This window comes from Podarcis bocagei, assembly GCF_964188305.1.
Source record: "Podarcis bocagei genome assembly, chromosome: 8".
Taxonomy (NCBI): Eukaryota; Metazoa; Chordata; class Lepidosauria; order Squamata; family Lacertidae; genus Podarcis; species Podarcis bocagei.
The window spans coordinates 82,227,769-82,244,949 of NC_138133.1; the positions used below are offsets into that span (position 1 = coordinate 82,227,769).

The following is a 17,181-nucleotide window of genomic DNA, read 5'->3' on the forward strand; positions in this document are numbered from 1 at the left end:
GGCAACCCCCTCTTCCCCTGACGGGGCTGGGAGTGGAGCACCTGCAGGCAATGGGTCCTCCATCACCTCAGGAGCCAGAGCAGACTCAGCTGGTGCCTGCACCTGAGGACCCAGCACAGGTGAGGACCCTTCAGGCTCAGGCCCCAGCCCCAGCTCAGCTGGTTCTGGAGACGGGGAATCCTGTGCAGGCTGGGATCCCTCAGGTTCAGCATCCGAGTCCGAATCCCAGGCCATCACACCAGGGGGATGTCTGCTCCCAGTTTTCCAGAGTCCTTCCCAATGTAGAACATCTTGTGCCAAATACTCTTCCCTGAAGTGATTAAAAAAAGTTAAAAGTAGACCTGAGCACAGAAGTGAAATCGCAGTTCTGGTCCTTGCCTTGCTTTGACAACTAACAGCTGGCCTTCAGCAGGTGTTCTGGCAGAAAGCGATGCCAAGGCAACACCTTAAAATTCATTAACCAATAAGGAGCTGATGAGTTCCTCCTGAGAGTGTGGATCCTCATCCCTTGCAAACAGCAGGAACCATCGCTCTTAACATCACAGGTGGCTTTAATGAAAATGCAAAACATTTTTAGTAGGAAATTGATTGGACACCAACAAAAAGCTACAGATGTTTCAAAGGTGATTTACCCTAAGTAGATGACTTCCTAAATCCCAGATGACTAAGAAGATTCAAATAAATGATAGCGCTGCAATACTTTATTTATTGTGGCACGAACAGGCAACAGTCCACTACACTGGGTGCATGGATTTCCATGTGTTATTACATTTATATCCCACCTTTCTTCTGTGGATGTGTTGCACAAACTGATCACTTGCATCTGTTAGTTGCATGAAACAATAAAAACTGGAGTGTCAGGAAGAAGGATAAGCTAAAATACTTCTCCCAGACATGGAAGAGTGATGTTTGACCTCTTCAGATGCTGCAGTGCTGGCACAGGTATACCACTTCAGAGAGAATCAGGCCAAGTCTTGCAGGAAATTATAACCGCCGCAAAGTGAGTTAGCTTATTGGCCTATTTGTTCCAATACTTCAGTTCAGATTGATAATGGTAGTATGTCCAAAACCGTGAGTGCACCGAGGACACAAGGCAAAGTGGCAATGCTTTCATCCTGCCTTTAGGAGACATTGTGGGATCTGCAGAAGTTAATCCAATGCTCCCCATCATCTTAGCCCTATTAGCATGCCTAGCAACCAACTAAGGCAGAGGACTGAGCAGAACCTTAGCCACAGGGTGATACTGAGCAAAAAGGGGGTGAGGTTATGGTTTGTATCCAATGTAGTAAGCCTCCCACCAGTGCAAGGATTTCTGCACATGCAACTAGACTTCCCCTCATTTCCTCTCCACACACACCCTAAACTCTTCTTGGGTTTCCCTCAACCCTCTGGAGCAGATTTTGGGAGGGTGTGGGGTACGTGCAGCAGGGGAAGGAGAGGGGAGAAAGCCCCGTTGCACAAGCAACCATTATTGCACCGACAGGATTGGGAAGTTCGATGCTGTCCACTGCCCCATCACCTTCCACCTCCAGGGATGCTGCCATCGTCATTTGAAGGCCAGCAGCAGCAGCAGCAGCAGCAGCAGCTGCACAACTTTACTGTTCCACTCCTTTCAATTGGGCTAGTAAAGGTAATCAGGAAAGGTAGGGGAAAGTGAAATGGGGGTGGAAATCACAAGTATGGTTGCTAGGCAACCACACAAGTGTTCATTTTGGTATCTAGGTTAGCAGGAAGCATAGAAGATGTTTGTGTGGTTGCTAAGCAGCCATACAGATGATTTCACCCCCCTGGGCTTAATCTTCACTCATCCCATTGATATGAAAACATTGGGCATGTTGCACGATTCCCTGTGAATCTGAAGTGGTGGAGGGCAACGGAAGGGAAGGGAAGGGAAGGATTGGATTATGACCAACCACTTCCTTTTGTCTGTGAGTTGTCTCAGCAATGCTGTTGCTGCCTAGGATTGGGGATGCATGAAGAAGGGAGAAAAGATTAGGAATGTGTGCTGTGGCCAGGCTGCCCCACCCCCCACTAGGTGTTTAGCACTGGATTAGTTCACTGGCCTATCTAGTTGCCAACTGCTGCAGCATGGAAAGCAACAAGACTTCCTTCATCTCACTTAACAGTTCAGGAATTAGTGTACTTTTGTAGAAGTAAATAACAATCTTCATCGTGATTTTCCAGAGGAACAGTGGAGACACAGTGTAGGATTTGTGGAAGCAGAGATGGGAGGGCATTGCGGGGGAGAGAAAAAGAGAGAGAGAAGAGAAAGCTGGAGTTTAAAAGCCAACTAGGCAGGCTAACTCATCCATCCCAAGCTAACTCACCCATCCCAAGCTAACTCACCCATCCCAACCATTTACAACCCATCTTTGCAGCCATCTTTCCATGCCCATTTCCAGTATTTGGTCAGAATCCCACTAGCTCAAAAAAAATTATCAACCTGGGTGCTTTGGCTAGGACTCTGATGAGTGCTCCACATCTAAAAACTGTTCACCACTGTCCCCTTGACTCTGATCTTTGGAACAAAGATCAAAATTTTCTCTTTCCCTTCTAAACCATTGCAGGAAAAGATACAACATGGATTTGCTTTGCCTACTGTCCCCCTCCCCACCTCGGCCGCTTAGAACAAGCCTGGCCTTGAGTCTTGAGGCAATTTCAGTACATGCAAGAGAGAGAGAGATTTGCCTCAGACCCTGAAAACAATTCACACCATCTCCAAGGTTGATGTAAGAATGCTGGCAAAGCACGGTATGTGAAAAAAGGCCTGTGCAATTTGGAACTGATGTGCTGTTTAGTAAAGCAGAACTCCACTCCGACAGGGATTTCAATTACCACCAGAGACAGCTGAAGTAGATGGGTTTATAGAGAAGCACATCCATTTGTTTGTACAACAGAATAAGGGAATCAGCTAAAAGGCAAGGCACTTATCTTTAGACAGGTCTATGGTGTTCTAAAGTCAAAAGAAACTCTATATCAATCTTTCAAATTAAAGGAGGAACATCTGGGTCATCATCAAAGCTCATGTTATTAGCATCTACAGTTTTCTGCTGCTGAAGCCTTATAGGTCCTTGTCCAATCCGATCCTTTTCCTGGACAATGTTTGCTACATCAGGGAATGAATACTTGCTAGGGTCCACTTCCAGCTTCTCTGTACACTCATTTCTGTAATAATAATAATAGTTATATGCATAATTTTATCTTAGCATAAAATGGACTAGAAGACATTTCGCTTGGAAAAGACTTCAAAGATTTATCTACGTAAGCAGGATTTGGACAATTTTATCCAAGACAGACAGATACTCATCCTGTAGCTTCCTCAAATCTCCAGAGACAACAATTTCGCAATCAAGAATATTAAATCAAGAATGGTTCTAAAACCAGGACAAGTCAAACTGTGTGTGTTTTCATAGGTTTACTCACATATGTAAACTACATACGATTTAATACATAGAAGGCCTACAAACACTGGTTTTTATATTTTTAAAACTCATTTTAATCCAGATACTTACTTTGCACCAAGAATATGCATCAAGGTATAATTTGTCAGCTTCTAAAAAAGCACCTATTTTAAATGCATTATTTTCATTGCAGATGTATCTCACTTGCTTCAATCCAGCAATTTATCCTTCTCAACATCCCAATTACACAAAAATGCTGGAAAGCAGTGATAAAAACCAAACCTTTTGTTGACAACAAACAAAACATTAGTTGCTATTTAAATTGAATGGTATGTTTATATCAGTTCGTGCTTATTTCAGTTGGCTGCTTTTCTATGTCCTTTTGTTAAGTAATGAGATTCAAAACTGTACAGTAAAAAACAGTAGTACCTAAACTCGTCTCCTGAAAAGAGTTCCACCTTCACCCCCGAACAAAATTAAAACAGCATTCAACAGATTAGCATTCACTATTCTCATTTGTCAGGGCCAATGCAGCAAGGAAAGCATGTACATGGAGTGTTCGGTGCATAGAATATGAACTCAAAGTTGCTGCAAATCAGGCTAGACATATACGGAAGCATGTCCCAGTCCACTCTAGTACAGTTCCATTGCTTGGGTTGCCAACTTGCTGTGCAACTGGGAAGAATGGAGCTGGCCCAGTTAACTGGCCCTTCTGCCACCAGCCCAATCAGGACACGGTTGCTGTTATAACCACACACTACCTACTGCTGGAAGAACAACACTAAAAAAGGGGTGATCAGAAATGGCGCTCACACAAACTACATCACACATTTCAGGATGGTCTCCTTGCATAAGGTAAAAGGTAAAGGTAAAGGATCCCTGGAGGTCACATCCAGTCATAGGCGACTATGGGGTTGCGGCCGCTCATCTCGCTTTCAGGCCGAGGGAGCCAGCGTTTGTCCACAGACAGCTTTCTGGGTCATGTGGCCAGCAGGACTAAACTGCTTCTGGAGCACAGGACACTGTGACGAGTACCAGAGCGCACGGAAACTCCATTTACCTTCCCACCGCAGCAGTACCTATTCCTCTACAGTGGTACCTCAGGTTACAGAAACTTCAGGTTACAGACGCTTCAGGTTACAGACTCCGCTAACCCAGAAATAGTACCTCGGGTTAAGAACTTTGCTTCAGGATGAGAATAGAAATCGTGTGACGGCAGTGTGGTGGCAGCGGGAGGCAGCTAAAGTGGTACCTCAGGTTAAGAACAGTTTCAGGTTAAGAACGGACCTCCAGAACGAATTAAGTTCTTAACCCGAGGTACCCCTGTACTTGCACTGGCATGCTTTCAAACTGCTAGGTTGGCAGGAGCTGGGACAGAGTAACGGAAGCTCACCCCGTCGCAGGGATTCGAACCGCCAACCTTCTGATCGGCAAGCCAAAGAGGCTCAGTGGTTTAGACCACAGTACCATATGCAGGATCCCAAGCCAGGTTAGGGGAGCTGTCCAGCAGTGTCAGCAACAGCAACCAATGAGAAAAGACAAAATGGCAATGCAAAGCAGTCAAGAAAATCCATAAATGCACAAATTCAAAGGCCACCAAGACATGTAAATGGTTACATATTGACTAGGTCAACTAAAAAATTAGTTATATAGATGCCAGGAACATGCAAACAAAACTTAATTTTACGGTGTTCAAAAAGCAACTGTGCATTCTTTTTCCTTGGATGACACTGATACTTCAATTTTATCTAGCAGTGCCGACTGTTCATCTGTGGCATCTCTCCAGCCAAAGAGCCCACAGTGAAATGCAACAACAAATGAAGTCTTCCACTGGATGCAGTATGTATTTATTCTCAGAGTCACTGCTCAGCGGAGCTTCACAACTGCTTGTTCTCTCTATCTAGAAAGAACAAACAATCATGAAGTTCCACTGAAGGATTGTGAAAGGTCATTCACTGGCCAAAATGACGAAACAGGAGACACCGAAAGGAGAAAGCTAGGTGCTTTTCACACATTGTTATGATTTAAACTACTTTAAAAAGTATTTGCATTTCAAGGGAAACTCCCACTGATTCTTCTAGGCATGCAAATAGGAGCTGTCGAGAAGTTATTTTGCAAGGAGAGAAAAAGCTAAATTCCCCTCAGTACTCCCTACCCTCTTGCCCAGTCTGGAGGCTACTCAGCAGCTACTTGCAGAATGCATAACAAAAAACAAAACAGAAACTTGCAAGTTAATTGCATTCATGTAATTAACATCACGTTTAGTTTCACCCTTAGTGAGAAAGGCTCAATCATCCCCCTCTTTTGCTGAACACACTTTAGCCGTACAGATCTTTCATGCTGTTCAAGTTTAATAAAGTGGATTTAATATTACGGTAGACACACTACAAATGGACATTTCTGAGAGGTAATTAACTGCTGTCTCCCCAGCTCATTTGCAAGAATGTGTTATGATTCTGATTCAGATTATTAGTCGCTTTGAGGCAGGCGCTAAAGACACTTACTCTACAACCACACCTCTGCATCTATCATGTAATTTAATATTCTAGACTAACCATCCAACCCCAGACTTCTTCAAGCAAAGCCAAAACAATAGAGAGAAGCAAATTGCTTTTAACCAACTCTTGATTCCAATTTTTGGAACCAGAAATTGAAATTGTTTAGCAAAGTCTGGAAAGCAATTGTGTGGGGGTAGGAAGAGAACTACAATGGCTGTTTGGTAATCCCTGACAAATTTATGCCATGTCTGGGCATAAGTTCCCAAACTATCTGAAATCATTATCCAGTTCTATGTGGGTATCACAGTTAAACTAGAGTCCAAGACAAGGATGTCCTTAGCATCTTATCACAACTACTTGGATCAGTGTTTTTCTTAACCTGAGGACAACACAGACAATGTGCTTGGTGAAGCATTGGCAACTGCACGTGCCCCGGGCAATTTTACCAGGAGAGATTGGCTGCATTTGTAGGAATCGTCAAAAATGCTTCTACAGTGGTACCTCGGGTTACAGACGTTTCAGGTTACAGCCTCCGCTAACCCAGAAATAGTACCTCAGGTTAAGAACTTTGCTTCAGGATAAGAACAGAAATTGCACGGTGGCGGCACAGCGGAAGCAGGAGCTAAAGTGGTACCTCAGGTTAAGAACAGTTTAAGGTCAAGGACAGACCTCCAGAACGAATTAAGTTCTTAACCCAAGGTACCACTGTACTCATAAGAAGATGCTAACATTAAGGGATCGACAACTGTTAAGCATTCCATGTAGGGCTATGTAGTCTGTTCAGAAGCTGCAGTTAGTGCTGCCTATGTCTGCCAGAATCTGACCCCATCTGCATGCTGTCTTTGAGCTTGGACAAAGCCTGGCACCTCCCTTGTGAAGTCACAGGATTAAAAGGTGGGACTGGGATAGGAATGCCTAATATTAACACAAATATGAAAGAAAAGTATTTATGAGTAAAAGGTAAAGGTAAAAAGGGTAAAGGACCCCTGGATGGTTAAGTCCAGTCAAAGGCAATTATGGGGTTGGGGGACTCATCTCACTTTCAGGCTAAGGGAGCCAGCATTTGTTCACAGACAGCTTTCCGGGTCATGTGACCAGCATGACTAATCCGCTTCTGGCGCAACAGGACACCGTGACAGAAGCCAGAGCACATGGAAACACTGTTTACCTTTCTGCCGCAGTAGTACCTATTCATCTACTTGCACTGGTGTGCTTTCAAACTGCTAGGTTGGCAGGAGCTGGGACAGAGCAACAGGAGCTCACCCCATAGTGTGGCTTCGAACCGCCAATCTTCCAATCAGCAAGCCAAAGAGGCTCAGTGGTTTAGACCATAGCGCCACCTGCTCCCTTTCATGAGTAAAGGCAGCCCAGCCATATATGAGCCATATCTACAAGCGCCTTGCATGTTCATCTTTCTCTCTGCCATTCCAATACAGATTATTTGAAATTACATACATACATACATACATATAGATAAGACCAAATAGAAAAGGGGTTTGTCGCCTCCAATAGTTTACCTTCTACTTTTTTTTGGTAAATGTGAACATGTTCTAAGTTATGAAAAATAGAGGTGAGAGAGGATTCCAAGGGCAAGAGCATTTATTATCTGTAACAGCAGCAGCAAAATAAAAGACACCAACCCAACGCTCTTCTTGCCTCATGATGGAGCTTCTGTCCATCATCTAGAAATGGTGCCAGAAGACCACAGTGAAAAGGGCCACAATGCTTTATAGCCACTTGAAACGTCGCTCAGGGAAACTGAATTGGGTTCTACTTTGTTCAACAATATACGTACTTATCTCTGCTATTACATTAAATACACACAATTCTGGAGACGCAGAAAGCACACAAAATCAAAAGCAGCAATGTTCATTGCCGGTCGTAATTCAGACCTCCAGGCTCAGGTACTTTCCTTCGCAAAGATTATTGGAAGCTTTACGATGCTCAGAAGTTGAAGCCCTTTAAAACATGGGAAGATGATGCTGGGTACTACAAAGTCTCGTGGAAGGAACTGCAATCGTCTCCCATCCCATCCCCCACTGCCCAAGGAAATTCTGGATGTACCAAAGTACTGCAATATAATTGTCTGGAATGGGCCTGTTGTGGCATGTCTACTAAGCCAGTGTGGTGTAGTGGTTAAGAGCGGTAGACTCGTAATCTGGTGAACTGGGTTTGTGTCTCTGCTTCTCCCCATGCAGCTGCTGGGTGACTTTGGGCTAGTCACACTTATTTGAATTCCCTCAGCCCCACTCACCTCACAGAGTGTTTGTTGTGGGGGAGGAAGGGAAAGGAGAATGTTAGCCGCTTTGAGACTCCTTCAGGTAGTGATAAAGCGGGATATCAAATCCAAACTCCTCCTCTTCTTCCTCTTCTTCTAATGGATATGCTTTCACAGGCTTTCTGGACTGAATAAAGTCTGAGCCTCAACATTGAACCCCCAAAGGGAATACACACACACACACACACCCCCACACACACTTTCCCTGATGGTTTGTTTCTCCTTCTGAAATCTTTTGGGTGTCCCAGTCAACCTCCTCTTGCAAGACTTCCAAGCTCAGGACTTCGGCTTGGTGTCTGCCATTGATTCCCCACTGCAGCCTTGACGGCCCACACACCAGACACAGAAAGGTGTCAGCTGCCCCCCCCCCCAAAATGGTCAGGCTAACTGATTTTGTGATTACAAAATCAGGCTACATCACCTGCCGCTGAATTGCAACGACACCTGGGTTTACTACCCACCTCTCAAACCAGCCTGAATTTTTTGCCTCGTTGCAGACATGAGCAGCCTGCTGGAACATCTAGTCTTTAAACATCAGCACTTCTGAGGTGTTATATATCAAGCACCTGGAAGCTCAGAGCCAAGCTTTTTCTCTTAGCATGCCAGGTATTGGGAGGGGGGCAGCATTCAAAGACCATCACACATCTTTCCAAAGAACAATGGTATCCCCCAGCTGGGAACAGCCTGATTTTCCTCTCCTACTTGAAGAAGGCGGGAACTCTCGTTTGGCTTCTGTTCTCATGCCTTTAACAACGTTGAAATATATTTCCTTTACCTGCAAACCTCCTGTGGAGAAAAGAGTGTCTTTTCTTGAAAAAGAAGTTCTTCCCTAGCCTCAAGAAATTCAAACATCTTCTTGCAAGTTCTGTCCTTTCCCCACTGAACCTTGTGGGATACTTAGTGAAAATCCATTGACGAATACGGTGGTACCTCTGGTTAAGAACTTAATTCGTTCTGGAGGTCCGTTCTTAACCTGAAACTGTTCTTAATCTGAGGTACCACTTTAGCTAATGGGGCCTCCCGCTGCGCGATTTCTGTTCTCATCCTGAAGCCAAGTTCTTAACCCGAGGTACTATTTTTGGGTTAGCAGAGTTTGTAACCTGAAGCGTCTGTAACCTGAAGCGTCTGTAACCCCAGGTACCACTGTAATGATGTTCTGAGCAGGGCATCTCCACTCTCTCCATATTAAAAAGAAAGTGAGGTCCATGATTGTTTCTTCATTATAATGTGAAAATGAATGTGCTAGGTTCTGTCTTCCTGGCCTGCCTAGAAGATCATGAAAATTTAGATAGATCACCAAAATAATGTTCTTGACCACTCTTTAATATTGTGATAGAATATTAATTGAAAAGGGCATTTACCATGTAATACCAAAACTGGCCTTGGAGGAAACAGAAAGCAGTCTATCTGCTGCATTGTGGCAGGGTACAAACGAGGGTGCTTTGCAATTCTCTGTCCTGCTTCCTGTTTTGTCTTTCCTTAGTGGGGAGGAGATAAAACAGTTGTGAGCTACACCAGCTCCAGGGCTGGAGTAATTCAATCTCCTGTTTGGGGGCATGTTGGGGGACTGAAAAGTCACTGGATCCTTCAGATCTAAGCCTTCACCATGTCCTCTCCTGGCATGCCCCCAATGTGTTCCTATTGCACCCAGTTTTCTGCTCTATGGAGTACAAGCTGCTAGGACAGTGGAAAGGGGAAAGCTAACATTGGATCTTCCTCTCTGAGGTTGGAACTCTTTTTCTCCATTCTCAGAGAGGGAGGTCTAATGCCTTGGAGAAGGAGGGTCCTAAGTTTGCAGTGACAATGTATGGTTTTTTCTCTATGCAAGTCCTTCTCCCTTGGGTCTCATCCCCCTTAATTTGTTTATCTGCCTGTAAGCAGATGATAATTATGGTTGTGATATCATGGGGAAGAGAGAATCTGTTTCCTGGATATGCAGATAATTTATATTTCAAAATATATTTCAGCTATGTGAAGCTGCTACCTTCTACTGTGAGACCATCGGCACAACTTTTCCAGCATTCAGTATTATAGAGCCTCTGAAGACCTGAGACACAGATAATTTAACTGGAGATGCTGGGAATTGAACCCAGAATTCAGCTATGGCTAACCTCCAACGGATAATTTGAATTGTTCCCCAAATGCAACAGGTTGCCATTGCAGTCCCTGGAGAATTTGTCGGAGCTGAAGTCTATGAAATGCTGGATTTTGTATAAGCCACAGCCTCTCATTAAATCTACACTATTATTTAAATGATATCATTTATGAAATGTTAGTGCTTTGTGGTTCTTGCCATTTATGTAGCGATCTTAATACCTCTAAGTGCTTTACAGTCATTCTCATTCGTCTTTACACCCAGTGAGGTTATTGCTATTAACTGAGAGTAATCATGAGACCATAAAAAGATTACAAGCCGACAGCACAAGCAGACATGCCAGTTCAGGCCCAGAATTTGTGCTCTCTTTCTCTCCCCCCCCCCCTCCCATTTGATTTTATAGGAATCTTGCCTGACTTGGTATATCTATCTGTACATATAAGCACAGTAGTTTGACTGGCAGTGTTTACTAGCAGATGAAGACAGGACTAGGCTAGGTCTTTGAAAAGGTCTTCGTATAGTTGTTACACAAGCAAAATAGATATTTAAGACAGAGACATATGATATGAGTTTCCAAGAGCCTGTCTGACTCTTGTAATCAAGCAGCAGTCTGAAGAACATCCATTGAAGAACATCCATTGAACTGGAAGTGCAAGGACACCTATGACTTTCAAAATCAGGATCTGATCGGGAAGAACATGCCTTTACAAGTATTATTTAGAGGAAGACATCAATCATGGGAAACAAGGTCTTAGTCACAATTCATGTTGTCTAGGTCACCTTGTTCCCTAAGCTCAGTACATGTCATAAATATGATTAATTAAAGTTTTTAAAAATCTGCCCGTGTTCCTACTGGAGGCTCTCAGGCTACTGGAGGGTGAGATTCACGCCAACTCTTTGACATGTTTAGGAACTGTCCTTGCTAAAATGGAGCAACGATAAAAGGGATTATTATTTATTTATTTAGATATCTACTGCACTTTCATAAAAATATAACAAGGTGATGTGCAACATAAAAATATAATGTGAACATCAATGAAAACATCAATAAATACTGGTTGTTTGATAGTTGTTTTAAAAAAATAACATTCCAAAGGCCTGTCTGAACAAGACTGCTTTTAAAAGACTTTTTTTAAAAAAAAGGCAGGGATGAATTCTACTGGGACTTCTACTGGAAGGAGTTCCACAGGGCAGAGCTAATCGCACAATTGAATCGGTCCTTGGAAAAGGCCAAAATGAATCGCAGGGGTATGACTAACCATCCAAAGTGTCCCATCAGAAGATGGAGCATGAGACTCTTAGTCTCTTGAGTCATGGATTCAAGCCGCACATTGGGCAAAATATTCTTGCATTGCAGGGGGTGGACTAGAAGTTCCTAGTGGCCCCTTGCAACTTTACATTTCTCTGATTCCATCCATTCCAGCATCCACCTCTGGATTTGAGGAAACTTCTATGCGATCTGTTAAGTAGCCAAGCTCCCACTGCCAGATCTTCCAATTCATGTTAAGCTGTCCATGCAGCATCAGGCTGAACATTTGCTCCTATAAATTTTATTCCTCAAAGCCCTTGTAACTAACTCCAAGAGGAGAGGCTTGACTTTGCAAAGAAGCAATTGGGTCAGCACCACCCTGAAGGTAAGGCTCTTAAGACTGACTCCCAGAAGAATCACCCAGTCTGCTTTACAAGAATCCTGTGTGTGTGTGTGTGTGTGTGTGTGTGTGTGTGAGAGAGAGAGAGAGAGAGAGAGAGAGAGAGAGAGAGAGATGAAGCTCCTGGTGCAGTCCCCACAACAATATTCCCCACCAGCTCATCAATTGTGCTTTGCTTTTTGGGATGAGAAACCTGAAGAAGTAAAGTGGCTAGCAGAGGGTATTTTTTTTACAAGAAATGCCAAGCTAAACAGTTATCAAATCACTTCCCCACAAGGCATTTGCCTAAGCACTGGTTCTCAACCTGGGTTCCAAGGATCCTGGACTTCCTCATTTATTTATTTCAGTTCCTCGGTGAGAAGATCCATAATGATGGTCAATCTCCTTCAGAGACAGATAATCAAAAGCTACTGATTTTTCTCTGCAAGGTGCAGGTTCGACGAGGGAGACATTATTGGCTGTGCAGTCAGGTCATGTGAGGCAATGGGAGTTTGGCCAGTACCCTACAGAAACTGAGTGTGCCCTACAAAACTTTCAGCAACACGTAAGAGAGTCCAATATCAAACAGAGAAATGATGGTGGTGACAATCTACAATTCTCTGATTCTGGTAGATTTTGTTTTTAAAGTATTTTTATCCCATCCTTCACCAAAAAGATGGTCCACTACGCACTGTCCCTCCAGCCCCAGTGTTAACGCTCATCTTTCTCCAGCTAGTGATACAGAAAGTAAACTGCTAGCACATTTGCAAAGCTAAGCAGGGTCAGGCATAGTTTCAAATTGGATGTGTGTTAAGATTCCCAAGGGTTGGAATAGATGACTCCCTGATCCCTTCCAACTCTACAATCCTATGATTCTCTGACACATGATCTAGTGCAGAGATTTCCTAGTCCACTAGCAAAATGTTACCTTTGTTCAGAACACAAAAGACAAATATCATCCTTTCCTCCTTGCCAATGAGAGCCTATGCTGCCTTGTGTTATTGATCAATAACTTCGAAAATTTCAGCCATTAATAGCCCTAAACTAAATGAGATGGAATTCAAAGAGATGACTTGTGTCTTCCTAAGTTGTTCAGGCACCCAGGAAATATCGCTTAGCAGAGTGAAGAACCTGAAAAGTCCTTTCTTGATCAAGAATTTGAGCTTCAATTCATAACGCTGTAGAAGAGGCCAAGTGACAGTCAATGGAATAAATCTGACTTGCGGCTGTAAGAACTTTCTCGGGTTGGCCACCAAAGCAGACGTTTATAAAGGCATTGGACAAGGCTCCATATAAAGCTTTATTTCATACAAATCAATATTTATTTTTGTTATTCCATACAACTGTGCATTCCATGAGAAGAAATATCCTTGCAACTGAAAAACCCATTTGCAGCATGTATAAAAACTGAGGTATAAATCATAACTATTACCTTCTTAGATTTTTTTGAAGCTTAGTGGTGTCAGAGGGTTTCTTAGAATTGGATACGTCTTGCTTAGCCACAATTATTTCTTTAGCCTGAAAAGAAAAGTATATTGGTTTCATCATTAGGTTGCATTTTTCTGTAGGATAGAAAATGTTATAAACACAAATACTTCAGGTAAAATGTGTTTATTTAACATTTCAGTCCACCGTATCTGAACATCAAGGTTAGGGAGCACAAATTATCACAGTTCAGCTCCAGGCACTGAAAATAAATAAAATCTTCTGAATAAAGGGTGTGTGCGCACACACACAAACACACATACACACACACACTTATATTTGCTGCCTAAAGCAGACAATGATTCAGAAAGAATGAGGTCCAAACCTTCTGTATTCTTTACAAATCAAGGAGCACAATGCAGCCAAAGTTAAGCACATCTAAAACCCAATGATTTTAATGGCAGAATTATGCCTATGCTTCACTCTCTCTCTTACTTAAATTAGTGAGACATAGAGGTGCTCCACTTTGGCTAGATTGTGTATTTGATAAAGAATAAGCTATTTATGTTCTGAGTCTAATGCAAAAACTGTTCTGGACTTCCAAGTTGAGTAACATTTTATGCAAATCCTGAAGACATCTGCACAAAATGTTCCCAGAATTATAGAGCACCAGCATGTCAATGATCATTCATTTTGATGGTGGAAACTGTATATTTTTGTTATAAATTATAGGTTTGGGTTTTCAGAGTTCAACTGCCATTAATTTTTAGATATTTATTAATGGCATCTGAAGCCCAATAAATTTGCCTAGTATTGCAGAACTGTGAGAAAGCATACTCTGGTCCCATCCATCAGAGGTCAAAGATCTACTGGGAGATCACATCTTCTACCTCCAAGGAAGAACAGCATGGCTAGAGGAAGTCTAGCCCAACCTTCAGCCAGCAGGGAAGCAAACATAGGAAGCTTGCTTCCCCCTCTCTGCTAGAAGGAACACTGGGCTCCAAGTTGTCCTAGGGGTGCTAAGCAGAACAGACCTACATTCTGGCCAGCCACTCCCATCAGCCAGAAGACCACAAACCACTGGGAAGTCAAACCCCATGCCTCTCAGGAAGCATATCATGGCAAGGTCAAGACCAACCTAGTCCTCTTCATCAGACAGAGAAGGAGAAGCTGCTGAGAGCTGATTTCCCCCATCCCAGCCAGGAGTAACTCTGTACTACAACTGGTTTCCCAGTGGGAACTGCACACTCTGGCCCCATCCATCAGCCAGAAAACTAAGGGCTGCTGGGTTATCTGTGTATGTGCTGGTTCTTGTTTTATTTAAATCACTGCAATCCATTGCAAGCCTCCTTAAGAATTTGATCAAAAGATGGGTACGGCAACACTTCTTACCAATGCATCTGCTGAACTTTGCTTTTTTGGATGATAAACCTGGACAGCTGTGAAAGCTGATGTTGCTAGGAGACATTTATCTTCATTTTTTATGTTTCCCTTTGTCATCAACTGGGCATCTGGTGTCAGAAACAAAGAAGGCTGCAACTCTGCAGTGCTGCTCATGCATTTCCCTCATAGTGATTCTGTACAGATTCACTACAGATTCATCAGCTCCTTTGTTTGGGGTAATTCTTACAAATCTTCTTTGGTGATCACTCATCACTGCGTAAGAATGTCTTCCATCAACACAGTCTTGATAGGGAGTCTATAACTGTGGAGGCAAATTCTGGATCCACAAGTCCTTCCACAGTGGGGACATAGGTTTCCAGGTGGGAGTTGATTATGGTGAGGATTTGCCAAACGTGTCTTCCTCTTAGCATGTTACTCCCTTGCGTCCTTAGCTTGAGCATCTTCATAGTCCATGACACCTTTGGTAAAAGCCGTTCTCCAATTGGAGCACTCGCAGACCAGTGTTTCCCAATTGTTGGTGTTTATACTACATTTTTTTTAGATTTGCCTTGAGAGAGGCTTTAAACCTCTTTTGTTGACCACCAGCATTATGCTTTCCATTTTTAAGTTCAGAATAGAGTAGTTGCTTTGGAAGACGATCATCAGGAATCCGCACAACATGACCAGTACAATGAAGTTGATGTTGAAGAATCATTGCTTCAACACTGGTGATCTTTGCTTCTTCCAGCACACTGGCACTAGTTCACCTGTTTTTCCAACATTTTTTTCAGAGACACCACTGATGGAATCTTTAGAGGAGTTGGAGATGGCATTTATAAGTGGTCCATGTTTCACAAGCATACAGTAAGGTTGGTAGTACAACAACTTTGTAAATAAGCATTTTGGCTTCCTTGTGAGTGTCCCGGTCCTCAAACACTTTGCACTTCAATAGGGAGAAAGCTGCACTCGCTGATTTCAGGTGATGCTGGATTTTGATATCAATGTCGGCCCTTGTGGAAAGACAGCTGCCCAGGTAGGAGATGTCATCGACATTTCCCAATGTTACACCATTAAGTTGGACTTGTGGCGCTGCAGGGGCATTGTTTTGTGCTTGTTGGTGCAGTACTTTGGTTTTTTGGATGTTGAGCAATAGGCCAAGCTTTTCATAAGCTTCTGCAAAGCTATTTAGAATGGTTTGGAGCTCATCCTCTGAGTGTGTGCACACTATGTTGTCATCAGCATGTTGAAGCTCTATGACGGAAGTTATGGTAACCTCAGTCTTTGCTTTCCGCCTACTCAAGTTAAAGAGCTTTCCATCTGTTCAATATATAATTTCTACTTGGGGGGGGGGACTTTCCCTTTGACAATGTGTAGGATCACGGCAACTAAAATAATAGAGTTGGGGCAATAACACAACCCTGTTTAACACCTGATTCAACTGTGAATGGTTCACTTTAAGAGCCACTGTAATCTGCAATTGTTGCTGTCATATTATCACGGAGAAGCTAAAGGATGGTCACAAATTTATCTGGGCAGCTGATTACAGCATGCAGTATCTCCAAATCTGAGAGAGTTGTGTATAGCTATTAACCAAATGAAAAACAACAAAGCTAGCAGACCTGATGCTGCTGAAATCTTGATTTCTTATTCTTCTGGTAAGTTTTGCCATTTCTGCATAAATCATAAGTTTTTGTATCCATTCATCTCTTGTCAGGACTTCTTCTTTCCATTTTTGGGCAAATAACATTCTTGCAGCTGTAGTTGCGTACATAAATAAATTTCTATACTGTTTGAGTAGTTCTACATCTATAATTCCCAAGAGAAAAGCTTCTGTGTTGTTGTTTTAAAACAAATGTTATCTTAAATATCTTTTTCAATTCATTATACATCATTTCCCAGGAAGCTTTAACCTTACTACAAGACTGCCACATAGGATAAAAGTGTCTCCTTTTTCTTTGCATTTCCAACACTTACTCGATTTTGATTTATAAATTTTTGCCAATCTACTAGGTGTTAGATACCATCTATATAACATTTTCATGATTTTCTCTTAAATTTTATATCCATATTCCACAATCGTTCCCATGCTTCCATGTCTATATTATAACAAATATCTATTGCCCAACATATTATTGAAGATTTTACTTGCTCATCCTTTGTCTACCATTCCAATAATATCTTATACATTTTAAAATAAAAAAAATTCCTTCCAGTAGCACCTTAAAGACCAACTAAGTTAGTTCTTGGTATGAGCTTTCATGTGCATGCACACTTCTTCAGATACCAGTGTGCATGCACAGTGTGCATGCACACGAAAGCTCATACCAAGAACTAACTTAGTTGGTCTTTAAGGTGCTACTGGAAGGAATTTTTTTATTTTGACTATGGCAGACCAACACGGCTACCTATCTGTAACATTTTAGACAGCACTTTAACATTACATTCCAACAGGTCTCTCTTCAATTGTGATATT

At 42.6% G+C, this 17,181-nt stretch overlaps 1 protein-coding gene across 4 annotated transcripts in view; it reads right to left on the reverse strand.

Moving 5' to 3' along the window:
• Positions 1-2,848: 2,848 nt before the first annotated feature.
• Positions 2,849-17,181, reverse strand: part of DNAAF11 (dynein axonemal assembly factor 11) — a 40,385-nt gene continuing 26,052 nt past the window's right edge. For 2 of the 4 annotated variants that reach the window (XM_081204804.1, XM_081204805.1), the window contains exons 11-12: positions 13,333-13,418; positions 2,849-3,165 (exon numbers count right to left, since the gene is read on the reverse strand). In XM_081204804.1, coding sequence (XP_081060930.1) covers positions 2,985-3,165; positions 13,333-13,418 — 267 coding nt within the window. In that variant the 3' untranslated portion in view covers positions 2,849-2,984. Of the gene's footprint in view, positions 3,166-7,723; positions 7,812-8,993; positions 9,444-13,332; positions 13,419-17,181 lie in introns of those variants that run through there. The other 2 variants (XM_081204807.1, XM_081204806.1) reach the window with 2 other exon arrangements.